We start from the raw sequence: 13,194 nt of genomic DNA on the forward strand, positions 1-13,194 counted from the left end.
CAATAACTTAATTGGACACGCACATTCAACTGAGCAGTTTAAATACAGATGGTAATGTGGAAGTTACGCTCTCTGTTGGTGCTTGCTCAGTTACTAAATCTGTGCTGTATAATCTGGAGAATTAATGCAGACTGAAGTCGCTCTGATTAATTATTCATTAATGTTTGTTGGCAAGAATATGTATATAGATATATACCGCGGGACTTTCTGGCAAAAGAAGTGACGTACTATCTTCTCTGCAGGGTTCATATTATGTCACATTATGACTTGCTCTTGGGCCCAGTAGTACTTTCCAGAAAGATGGTGCTGATGAGGACAAGAGGGACATATTCAGAAGTTAACATTATAGTCTTGAGTAAATCAAAAATGAAGATGTTTTGTATTTATATTTTAAGTCAAACATTTCCCAAATTGGAATCAATAAAGTTCTATTTTATCTTAATATTATTTTTATAATAGACAAAACGGATGAAGTATTGTGTCATAAGTATGTTTTAATCCATTAGTCCTCAAGGAAAAACAGGAACACAATTCTGGGACTCTTTGTTCTCTGTAGTCTTGAGAGGATTGTCAATATGAGTCCAACAGTAAAGGAGGTAAGGTCAGGATCATTACGGAATAATGCTCTTTCCATTCCTATCTCAATGGAAATCCGCACTCATTATGCTCTGACTTGCAGATCACACAAACAGACCACATTTGAACTCAGTGGTGCAGTTGGCGGCATTAGTTCCTGTTTGCTCAAAGGAAAACAAAAAAGCCAAACCCACTGCCACACATTTCTGTATTTCTTTGTTCAAACAGTTCTGCTAAAGCCCACATGTGCTATCCGTGGCACACACATTTAGATTCCCTCCAACCCAGCAGTGCAGGGAGCTTTCAGGCTGACAACCTATCCTACGACACCTGCCGTTTCCACACGGACGTTAACCTGAACTGAAATGTCAGTAGACTTGAACATGAAAGCATCAAATGTTTTATGACTGAATGCACTAATGGAGAGAAAAGAGAGTGTCAGAATGTGCACCAGACGGAGACATTTCTATAGCATTGTAGCTTACAGAGTGTCATTTACAATATGAGATACTTTGCTATGTCATACTCAATACCACTTCTTAAGCTCAAGAACATCAGCGTGAAACTAATTCTGTTTGTAGAAGTAAGATACGCTTATCAAGATGTTTCCCAGTGGCTTTATGCAATGTCAGTGGCTACAGGATTTGGGACATATGCAGCTTTGATTGCTGTTCAAAGCAATCAATCACAGGGATTTCATGTAATTTATATTTAAAAAAAAGTTATTAACAAGAGTAATTGCTGGTCTATGAATTGTAGCACTTTTTATGATGCCTGATGCATTGCGCCAAGTCAATCGCCTAGAAAGACCAGAGTCTTAAATATCTTTCCTTCTTGGCACAACAAGGGCTCATAATGACACTTGTTTATATTAGCCCCCCTATTTAAGCATTATCTATTGGCTATCGGTCACTGTTTAAGAGTCATGATCTTTAAAGGGGCCACTCGCTAAACAGACAGAGCACATTACTTAGTTGGTTTTTAAGCCTGCTTCCTATTTTACCTTTTGAATACAACTTTCTGTCCCCATTTACATTTGACTGATTTTAGCAATCCATAGACGGAGATGCAAACAGCTGTTTTGACGAGTTGTTCATAAATTCAGAATATATTTAGTCTCTGATAATGCTACATTCTTATGCAACCCAGTCTCACATCATTTTGTGTTATAGTCACAAAATTAATCTATTGATTCGTGTTCACCAACACGATTTCCCCATTTATTTCGTGTCACAAAGAACGATTTTAAAAGCAATGTAAATAATAACAAATTAGAAGGAAAAATAGATTAAAATAAATACAGATTTCAGTATTCTGAGGCTCTGAGCCCCATTTCTTTTCCTCGCGGACGGCAAATAAACTCAGAAATGATACAATTTAAAATAAAAGGGATAGGGTTAGGTTTAGGGCAAGATATTGAGTAAGAACACAGCTTCCGGTCTTCCAAGACGCGACCGGACAAAAAGACGTGGTGCAGGCACGAAACATACTACCGATAGAAATACATTGCTTTTAAAATCGTGACACGAAAAAAAAGGGGGAAATGGTGTTGGTGAACACGAATCAATAGATTAAATTAATCTCGTGACTATAACACGAAATGCCGTGAGACTGGGTTGTCTAATGTGAGTGCACTAAATTAATTGATGTATTCTTTGATTTTGAACAGTAGCTTTATAATAGTTAAGTGTGGTCAAATCAATCAATTAAATATCCCCCCTCTATTCATCCTTTCGCCTGGCCTTTATATCACCCTGAATGTCACTGCATTTGCCCCATTTTCAGCACGATTCACAGCACACTTGATATAAAACTGTTCCAAAATGTTAATGTTCAGCCAAAATGAAGCCACAGACAAGATTAAGAAGAAAGTGAATAATAACAAAATTGAGATATTGAATACATGTACATACGATGTATTGTGAAGTAGATCACTTTTTGTGGAGGCTGTGGCTCAGTGGGATAGTGCGGTGGACTTTGAATCAGGGGATAGCTAGTTCGAGTCCCACTGCAGTCAGCATGTCGTTGTGTCCCTGGGCAAGACAAATTGCTCCTGTGGGGATTGCCCACAGTACTGAATGTATGTAAGTCGCTTTGGATGAAAGCGTCTAACAAATGACATGTAATGTTTCTATTACAAGTTATTTGTAGTCTATATTTAAGTTTCTTTAATATTGCAGTTCCCTGTCTGTATCATTGTTTATTTCCCCAGACACACTCCTTGGCTATGAATAACCTGGCTTATGGTAATAAAACGTATACTGTTGCTGATTCTGAAAATATCTGCAGAGGTTGAAATAGATCTTGTCTCTCTGCCGTCTGCTCGCACATCAGGATTTGTTTTCAGGAACTGTACGGAGGACGGCTGGGCAGAAATGTATCCTCCCTACAACGATGCGTGTGCTTTCAGTGACGACAGCGAGCCGGAAACTGAGGTAAACACACACTTGTTGTGGTTTCTGTCATGCCATTCAACCTACTTAATTGTAGCTTCAGTCTAAAGTCAACGTGTTTATGTAATATGTGTTAATTTAAATACAATGAAGTAAAGTACAATTACCTCAAACATTGAGTTAATATTCCCATTTACTTTTCACCACTATAGATCCACTGTTATTGATATTTTGTGTGACATTTCATTCATCCCGTCATCTCACTTCCATTTAATTTGACAACATTTCCTCAAACTCTCTGTGTCCCTCTTTGCAGACGACTTACCTCTCTGCGTTCAGACGGGTTTACACCGTGGGCTACGCCACCTCACTCATCTCCCTCATCACAGCCATAGTGGTGTTCACAGCCTTCAGGTAAGCACACACTGTCCCAGACACCAACAAATAACAATAAGGGCAATAAAAAGGGTCAACAACCATGTCAACACATATATCCAGATATTGTGATGATCGACTTTAATAAAAGCCCAGGCAAAACCTTTGTTATGTAGAGGCTTGGGGATCTGGCAGTACGGCAATCAATAAATAATCCCTCAAAATGTACCTTTTCACTCCTAATCCACTAACCCCTCGCCCTTATTCCACCTATAGTAGCTTAGCATTTTTTACTTTTGTTGTTATTTTTGTTTTACTTGCTTGTAAAGCGCTTTGAGCACCAGGAAAAGCGCTATATAAATGTAATATATTATTATTATTATTATTATTACTATTATGTGCTTCTTTCAGGAAGTTCCGCTGCACCAGGAACTACATCCACGTCAACCTGTTCTCCTCCTTCGTTCTGAGAGCCAGCGCTGTTTTCATTAAAGACACAGTGCTGTTTGCTGATGAGACCCTGGACCACTGCTCTGTGTCCACGGTAAGCAGAGTTATCAGTCATTACTGTTCCCATCGTAAAGCAGATTCCCACATCTGCTGATTGACAATGAAAAGAGGAGAGAAAAAGGGGAAGACAAGAGATGAAGGGCAGCTGTCGTTTCTCAGGCAAATCCATTCATTAGTCGACAAGATTGATGAATTATTTTAGCACGTACCTAGTTTAAAAACAAAGAAACAGCAGGTACGTTTCAGTTTGTATGCTGTGATATAATGTAAGGGTCTAAGCTGTACCCTTATGTAAGTTCTACATCACATCTTTTTGTAGTGAGTTTCATTGTATTATTTGTAATGGGAAAGCCGTTCATGCCGTTCATGCCGCCTGTAGGTATGGTGGTAGGTACTACGTTTCTCCATAGTCCTATTGTGCGTTGTTACATTTAGTGGACCATTTTCCGAATGACGTCAAAAAAAATAAAAATAGAATTCCATCCATATTCAAACACAGGTAGTAATGAAAATGTTTTTTTGTGTGAAACCACAGAACATTGTTACATTATGTCGATAACCACCGAGAAATCTCACCAGCATGTCTCTTTGTATGTTGTTGTCTCTTACGAGAGGTGACACAGTGCTTTGTTGAAGGACATTTTTTTGATTTGATGAAGGAAAAGTGCACATCAAAGGTCTGAACTTTGACTGCTTTGCTATTGTTGATGGCTTTTGTGAATGGAACCACAGCCAAGATGATTAAACCTCCCTGAAAGGATCAGAGAGGCTGATGTAACAGAATCAAAACAGAAAGAATAAGCGGCATCGTTTTTTGCTTTTGCACTCACTTGTACACAAGCATTTCAAAATATTGCAAACACATTTAAGTTCTTGTACTAAACATGTTGTCTTTTGGGACATTGCAGAAGCATATTAGCACGTACACCTTTTCAAAACCCTAACCACAGCTTCTCAAATCACAAACTACCACCACTCTTTAAAGAACACAAACAAATAGGAATAGTAGTTTTTCTTAGCTCCTGAAAAGTAGATATTTTGGAAAGATAATATTATCACAAAAATATGTAGTTAATACAATTTAAAGATGTAAACAACACTGATAACATAATTGTAACCTAACCTATTCGTGATATAATTATAGAATCTGAAAATGTGATAGGTGTAGTATCTACAGGATATAACTATACATATATATTAACTGATATAACCAGATATAACTGCATAAATGGAGAATATTAAAATATAGAGAATTAAAACTACTGCAATACTCTACTTTACGGCTTTGCGTAAACAAATGACAAATCCAGACTAACGTGGTTTTTCTGTCCTCTCTAGACAGCGTGCAAGTCAGCCGTGGCTTTCTTCCAGTTCAGCATCCTCGCCAATTACTTCTGGTTGTTGGTGGAGGGAATGTATCTTCAGACCCTGCTGGCGCTGACTTTCGTCTCTCAGAGGAAATACTTCTGGTGGTACATCCTGATTGGATGGGGTGAGTAGAGATGACTGAGTAGGGCATCTGAGAATTTGCAAGCCTTTGAAAAATGAAATATTAGCTGGATAACAAGTTCAACACAACATTTAAAAGTTGTTTCACAAACCCACAAAGGATTTTCATTTGCTCAAAGACAAGTGAAGGTGTTAAAGGGGCCCTATAATGCTTTTTGGGGTTTTCCCTTTCCTGTAGTGCGTTATTTATATATATTTTGGGAGTTTCTAATATGTGTTTAGCTTAAATTTGATAACTGCCACGATTCACCCAGCTTGCTGATTATACATGGCCGTGTTTGAATGACACTGTGGTTTTTAAAGTGGCCTGCGGTCAGACCTTGAGTTTTGCTGTGAGAGAGCGAGACTTGCTGTGACGATATACTATCCAGTAGTCTACTGAAGCTAATCATAAACAATTGTAGGCTGTATTATATATTCAGCTGGTCATTCGTGTGCCTGTTAATTGTAGTATTTCAGTACATTGAATGATACTGAAATGTTTTCCTGTCATCTTTGTCTTATGATAACACAATATAATCACATTTAGATGGTTGGGATTGCATCTCCAGTAATTCAGTCACAAAAGCCTAGCAACGATTTATGAACACAATCGCTGTTCCTGAGGCTGCTGTTGTGCTCGCTCGTGTTTTCTCGGCTCTCCCTTTGTTCTCTCCCTTATCTCTGGCTTAACTGAGCTCTCTACGGATGTAGAGTGCTTTCCCTTCTGTGCTGCTCATTTCTATTGTCTTCCTATTTCCATCCAATTGTCTTTGTTGATTCCTGTTTTCTGAATATTTACCTGTTCAAGCCTGTACTCTCAAGTGCTTCTAGAAATGTTCCACAGTCTGTGGTCTAGCGAGTTAGTGATGCAGTGAAAGAATCAGCAGCACACCTTTTCTTTTTTGTGATTCTGAACTTGGCAAAATACTACATTTCTGGAGGGTATGCTGGGTCTTTTGTGGAAGCATATCCATTTTCCAGGTCCATGTTTCCAAGTGTAATACTGTGTATTAACACATTAACCCTCACAGTGTGTTCAGTTCAATTTTGGTTTGTTTAAAATACAAATATTTATGTAATACTATCCTATGTTATTGAAACAAGGGTTTAAAGTAGCCCAACAAAACCATATCTGATCATGTATTTGATTTGAACGGTCTTTAAAAAACTTTTATCTGTGGTAATCCAGGTCAAACGGACCACACAGAGAATAAGAGTCTTTGTTGTTCCTCGGGTAACATTTTTATCAAACACTTGTTTGATTTGATACACAAACCACCCAGAATATTTAATCGCAGCATGCCACACTATTATAAACCAATGTTCTCTGTGAGTCTTTGTTTTTGGATGACTTGGTTTGATACTTTTTTAAATGCAGGGTAAAGGACTGCACAAAATAAAAAAGTAGATATATTCTGGATATGTATAGATTTCACAAGTTAGAAATGTGGTTAAATAAAAAATACACATTCTTTTTAAGTGTATATAGAGCATATAGAAAAGGCATGTGCTCCTTTTCTAGCACAACACAAGCGAATATAACGCTGGGGATCTTTCTTTCCAATTGGTATGTCTAGGAACACCCTGGTAACACAATGACCCCCGTTGGGAACTCCAAAGTGCTCTTTCTAAAAATCAGTTGTTATAGTTATGATAATGCATGCCATACTCTCCATTCAACTATATCAACACATTGACTAAACACATCCAAAACTGATATAAACATACAACTATGAGCTTGTTTAAGGAAAATCTGGAGTGAAATATGTCCGTCTTGTATCTGTGTTTTTGAAAACTGACAAGGAAGCCAGTGTGTGTTTGATGTGGATCCCACTCAGTATCCAGAGTGTCTTTGATATGTTTTATCACCTTCTTTCCAGATTGTTCTATCGTTCTCCCCAGCTTTAATCCTGTGTGTGTTTCTTTTTCTGGCATGTAGATGCAAGTGGGAGATGGATATATTTATTACACAATGTCTTATATACGCTGAACAACGTTTTAATAAATTATGAAGTACACATGGGGCTTGAGCGTCGTTCAGATATATTTTTCTTGACACATAAACAATGTATTAATAATTAATTCTGCTTATGTTATTTTCTTATGCTGCAGGGCTGCCATCAACAGTTCTTATACTCTGGGTGTTGACCAGATTTTTCTATGATGACAGAGGGTATGACTTACTGTATCACACAACCTAATTACACAACGTTATTTTCTCATCATTTCTCTGCTATCATAACTTTGAATGTTAAACAGTAGTAATTATTCTAGAGTACTTTGATTTGAGTGTGACCTGATTTTAATATTTGATTGCAGGTGCTGGGACGACACAGACAATATTGGTATTTGGTGGATAATTAAAGGACCAATCACAGCCTCGCTGCTGGTGAGTGGAGAGCAGTGAGACTGTACTTCTACCAATTAACTGTGACTATGATCCAAGTGGGTGGTTAACTATCAACTGTCATAGTTTATTTTCAAAACAAGGAATACTATACTTCACTTGACATTTGCTGGCAGATTTGTTCAGCTCTTGAATAGCAAACTAATATGAAGCTAGCTTCCTTTGATGACCTTTGATTCTTTAATTTTGCTAGCTGACTAAAATAAAGTGATTCTTGTGATAATTGTGTATCCAATTGCGTGTTTCTCTACCAGATCAATATAGTCATCTTCATCAACGTGATCCGGATCCTGGTCCAGAAGCTTAAACCTTCAGCAATGGTTGGAAACAATGAAACCGGACACTTTATGTGAGTCAATACATACTGACACTTCTGAGCCACTTACACATGATAGCCAATATTTAAATTGTTGGATTTGGTAGAACAACTACTAATCTGAGCAGCAAAAATCATTCTGCTGGGAGAATGTCTCCTCAAAGACACATACTATGTATGAATTTCATTTATAAAGCTTCAACGCATTAGAAAGGTAAGTGGGGGTGATGGAGGCACATGCGGCTGCAGCAGCAAGCAGAGCATCTAGACGAGTCTCCCCTTTATAACTCACCTGATGAGATTGGCCACCTGCAGCGGAGTAACATCTGAACAGCTGATGAATAGACGGCAGATTGTGTGGGATGAAGGTAGCGGCTGATCAGCCAATCAGCTAATGCAGGCAGGACTACAGAGCTCTGCCCCAACAAAAGGCATTTATTTGTATCCGCCTCAAGTTTAGGAAGTAAAAGCATTATTTGGAAAACTTGACCTGATAAGACATTTTAAATAAATGACTAGAGATATATTTCTATATTTTATAATAAGACTATTACATGGGGTAGAGTAGTGGTCTATCGTGTGCAGGCTATCTGATGAATCACACATGAGATGTTATGTTATCCAGATTTTGATAAAATAATCTTTTATGAGAACCATATTGAATGTAGATGACATCAACATTAGAGAGTCAGTAATGCTTTTTGAAGGAACAGTGATTTTGAGAATGCGAAAAAAATAAAAGGTTTAACCGTGAAAAATCCAAAGTGACCAAAAGTGATGCAATCTTTCATTGGGATTTTATAAAGATTACACGTTTCATTTTTTTAGTACATTTCTCTTTGATGTCTGTCTGCAACCAATCCCCACACAACATATAAGAACAATTATTGTTTCCTATTTAACCTCTAAGTTTCAGTCCATTGAGAATTTGGTTAAATGAGATTCACCTTCCTTTCCTCATACAATGCATTAGGAGATCAAGTGTCATTGAGCAAATGTTCACTGCTGACGTAAAACTGCTGAGTGAGAAACTGATATGTTAAAAATAGATGTCAATTTCTTTGAAGAGTTTACTGCGAGTAAGGAAAGGAGAGCGAATCGATAAAATTCCCTGATAACATCCTCTCTCTTTAGGAGATGCTGCATTGATGAATCTACTCCTGTAGCCCAGAGATCTTTCTCTACCTGAGTTAATCCTTCCTTTCTTTTGACATTTGGTTGGTTCAGTTCCAGCTCAGCTGAATTAATTTACAATGAGAGCAGCACACGAAAATAGCATCAGATACCAGAAATAGATGTCTCCTTTATTGCTGTGCGACAGGATGGCTCCACCAGTTCAATGAATGTGTTCAAGCCTTCTAAAGCTTCATCTCGGTTTTACAAACTTCAATCTGGTTCGGACAGATCTGTGACATGAACACGAAGGCACAAATCCCAGATGTGACACAACACTATCCTATTACAGGCCTGGAAATAATCCGATACAAAAAAAATAAAAGTTATCTTGAATCTTTCAGCCGCCAAATCGTTGATCATATTTCTAATCAGAAGGGTTTTTGTGTTATTTATATTCAGATGACTATTTTCACTGCCTTGTGGCATCCTTGGATCTGTTAGATTAACTGTTGATTGATCTTTGATATATTATGTTTCAAATTCAGCTTTGAGTCGATATCATTAGTTATATGATATAAGAGAAATGGGGACTATTAAATGGTTGTGATTTTGTGTTTCTTTTGGGATGTAGCACAGAGCGGGACTTTTTTACCTGCAAGTTGGTGCAGTATTGTAATGTCATCATAATAAACAGAACATTTACATGATTTTCAGACACCGCTGATCTGATTTGAGCACAATGAATCAGGGTTCTGTATATTTTGACATTTTCACTGATGACGCTGTTGTTTTAAAGGTCAGTTTGTTTAATGAAAATGTGATATCTGCCACATCGGCGAGCCTTTGTTGAAACTTGGCAATATAATAGATTCTGGCATTTGAAACCAAAGCACTGATTAGATTGACACTGATAAAGGGGAACATTTCAAGCTGTGAAGAACCATTTTATATACATATTCAAATTTGTGTTGTTCAGTTCTTACTTTAAAGCTTCTGAAATCTTCTTGTTTTCTCTTTAACATGAAATATTAACAAATGTCAAATTCAGAGTAAAAAGCAACGTTGTGAGTTATTGTTTATTAAAAGATCAAGATTGAAAAACGTTGCTTTATCAGGACATCAAATCTGTTTGAACATTGGCCAGGCAGTGTAAGCAAACAAATCCACCGCTGTCTTCTCATTATGATTCAAAGTTGATAAATGACGATGGTATGTGACAATACCTTTTTTCACATGAGTCCCACCAACTTCAAAATACTTAAAAAGAGCAAAGATAAAACTGAAATGACAAACATTTGTCATGAAATAGCCAAAAGATTATGTGTTCAGGAAGGAGCCATGGCTCAGAGTAAGCTGAAATGTGTTTTCAGGACTTTCAACACAGATTAGCTCCAGATTGTGTTTTTACATTATGTCTCTCTTCTTTCTCTCATTCCTCTGTTGTTCATTTCCCTCAGGAGGCTGGCTAAATCCACGCTGTTCCTCATCCCTCTGTTTGGGATGCACTACACAGTTTTCGCCTTCCTGCCTGAAAACACTGGAGTGGCCGCCAGACTTTACATCGAGCTGGGTCTGGGGTCCTTTCAGGTATAAAAGAATAGAGAGGTGGCGGGACAACAAGTATTAAAAACCACATTAAGACAAATTGTAAAAAAAGTTTCCAAAGATGAATGAAGATGCTCTCAGTTTACCTTGGGTTATTTTGTGTAGCAGACATGTTGACTTGCAGTAGGGAAAAGCATAGGTGTTACTAATAATAACACAGACAATTGCTCTATACTATTTAAGTCTGAACAGCTGACAAGATGGCGTCGCATGTAGGCTATATGCTGCGGCTTTTGGACTCGCCAGTTTTTGTACAGACTGCTGATAGATGTGTTTATAACTGCACTCTGGTTAGACCCTCCTAATTTCGTCACACTCTGCTTGCATTATGTCATGACAATAAAGTAATCTAATCTAATCTAAGTGTCCCATGCCATTAACAATTCTTACTTTGACATGTCAACTATATCATTTTTTATAAATTACCGTTAACTTGCAGGTTATTCTCATGTCTCAATCAATGTTTGGTTTGGTGATTCATGACATCATTTTTTGCATCGTTTTAAGTTGTATAGCGTATATGACATAGGACATTTTCTCTAATGGGATTTAAGTTAAATGTGTAATTAGCATTGTAGTGTTATCATTTTAAAACAGTGACTATTTATTCTGCGTTGCAGGGTTTTGTGGTGGCACTGCTTTACTGTTTCATGAATGGAGAGGTAAGTGAACAAAGTGATGGTTTTCTGATACACAAGTGCTGCAAACACTTTTCACGGGACACCATTTGTTTTACATCCATTGTTTGAGTTTGTGTTACTACGTTATCAGTGTGTTTTCTGATACTGCTACTGGGGCCAAATGTTTGTACGCATACAACGACTATTTCTGCCTGAACTCTGCACATATGAATTTGTCTTCAGGTCCAAACAGAGCTGCGGCGATGGCTGAGAAAGTGTCACAATCAAAATCATCTCACCTCAGGCAAGCGGAGTATCACTCAGATCTCAGTTCGAGCCCGCGGGGGGCTCGGGCGGCCTCCTTCCAGCGGGAACATCACTTCAGTATGATTTCTAAGAGACCATCCATCCATGAGAGACTGGTTGTTGTGAGAATGTCAAGAAAACTATCAGAGGCAGTCCTTGCCCTGCTGATGACATTAATTCAACAACACCCCTGTGAGAGGAGCGTAATGATCATGAGTGATGGAGGAGATGTTTGGTCGAGATGCATTACTTTGGTGTCAGCAGCAGCTACCGCAATGAAAGCACTTTCTGAGCTTAATCACAGTGTTTTTGGGGGGTTGTAACCAATAAAATAGTAAAGGGTAAAGAGACCCTGGAGCTTGATTTGAAAGGATGACACAGTGACATGTGGAAAGACCATAGAGACAGAGCTGGCCGGGAAACTTGTAGGATGACTTCACATGTTTGTGTTTACAGATTGTAGTACAGCAAAGGAGCACATGTTGAGGGATTATGTGAGAAAACAATGAATATTTGAATGTGGCTTAATAATGTGAAATGAGTTTGACTTCTCTAGCAGTTTTTATGCTGCACTGTACATGCTATTTTAGTGCAGGCTGAAAGTATGTGCAGTACTGATACGGACCAAATTGCAAATAGATTTTTTTGTGTGCAGAAACTCGCCTGCTGCTAGTGAGAAACATGTCAATCATGAAAATCCTGAGCACCTTTGAAAATGTATTTGAGGCTGTGTGTCTGCTTTTGTATGCGTGTGTTTGGGGGGGTGGGTGTGTGTGTAAAACTCAAAGATTGGGAGGAGGAGTTATATGCTTTGGTGAGCCATCTTCGAAACACAGTATTTGTCAATACTTATAAGCTATTTTTTTTTCTTCGTTTGTCATTTTTATTGCGGTTGCTAGATGTGGTCATCTTAATTTTTCGTCACATTTGTTACTCTGCAGGAAATACCCAAATATTGCCATGGTAAAGTAGCATCATAATGATACTATACTAGAAAAAGTATTTCTATTGACACAGTGAAAGTAAACTGTACAGAAATGTATGTTCAGATAATCTGTGTTGGGTACAATATACAGTAGGTGGAGCAAAAGTCAGATTCTTATAATTTTTTCAATATATGGTTTAATAATTATATAATTAAATCACTGTACTTTTCTCTCAAGCACCCTGACGGTCATTGTCAGTACACAATATATTAACATTTTGCACTTATTTTATATTAAATACATTGTGTTTCCATTGTTGGTCTTGTGGGTTTAATAAGAGTCAGCCTGTGTAGGGAAAAGCTCAGAAATTAATTAAACGTGTGGTTTGAGAAGTACATTGACTGTTTCTTTTTGACTATATTAATTAGTTATACACTTTAAATCAACAAATTGTAAACTTGGTTTTCTGATAGTAGGATTGGGGGTTAAGAAAGTTACTATATACCTTAATTTAGAAAGAACTAGGAAAGAGAAGAAGCAAATTGGTCTTTAA

At 37.7% G+C, this 13,194-nt stretch overlaps 1 protein-coding gene across 1 annotated transcript in view; it reads left to right on the top strand.

The window, feature by feature from the left end:
* Positions 1-13,016, top strand: part of LOC117461771 (vasoactive intestinal polypeptide receptor 1-like) — a 29,913-nt gene extending 16,897 nt beyond the window's left edge. The window contains exons 4-13 of the mRNA XM_034103690.1: positions 2,911-3,011; positions 3,286-3,383; positions 3,756-3,888; positions 5,193-5,346; positions 7,458-7,518; positions 7,665-7,734; positions 8,007-8,101; positions 10,642-10,771; positions 11,410-11,451; positions 11,653-13,016. Of these exons, the coding sequence (XP_033959581.1) occupies positions 2,911-3,011; positions 3,286-3,383; positions 3,756-3,888; positions 5,193-5,346; positions 7,458-7,518; positions 7,665-7,734; positions 8,007-8,101; positions 10,642-10,771; positions 11,410-11,451; positions 11,653-11,799 (1,031 nt within the window). The 3' untranslated portion in view covers positions 11,800-13,016. The remainder of the gene's footprint in view (positions 1-2,910; positions 3,012-3,285; positions 3,384-3,755; positions 3,889-5,192; positions 5,347-7,457; positions 7,519-7,664; positions 7,735-8,006; positions 8,102-10,641; positions 10,772-11,409; positions 11,452-11,652) is intronic.
* Positions 13,017-13,194: the final 178 nt, after the last annotated feature.

The sequence above is a fragment of the Pseudochaenichthys georgianus genome, chromosome 17 (assembly GCF_902827115.2).
Source record: "Pseudochaenichthys georgianus chromosome 17, fPseGeo1.2, whole genome shotgun sequence".
Classification (NCBI taxonomy): Eukaryota; Metazoa; Chordata; class Actinopteri; order Perciformes; family Channichthyidae; genus Pseudochaenichthys; species Pseudochaenichthys georgianus.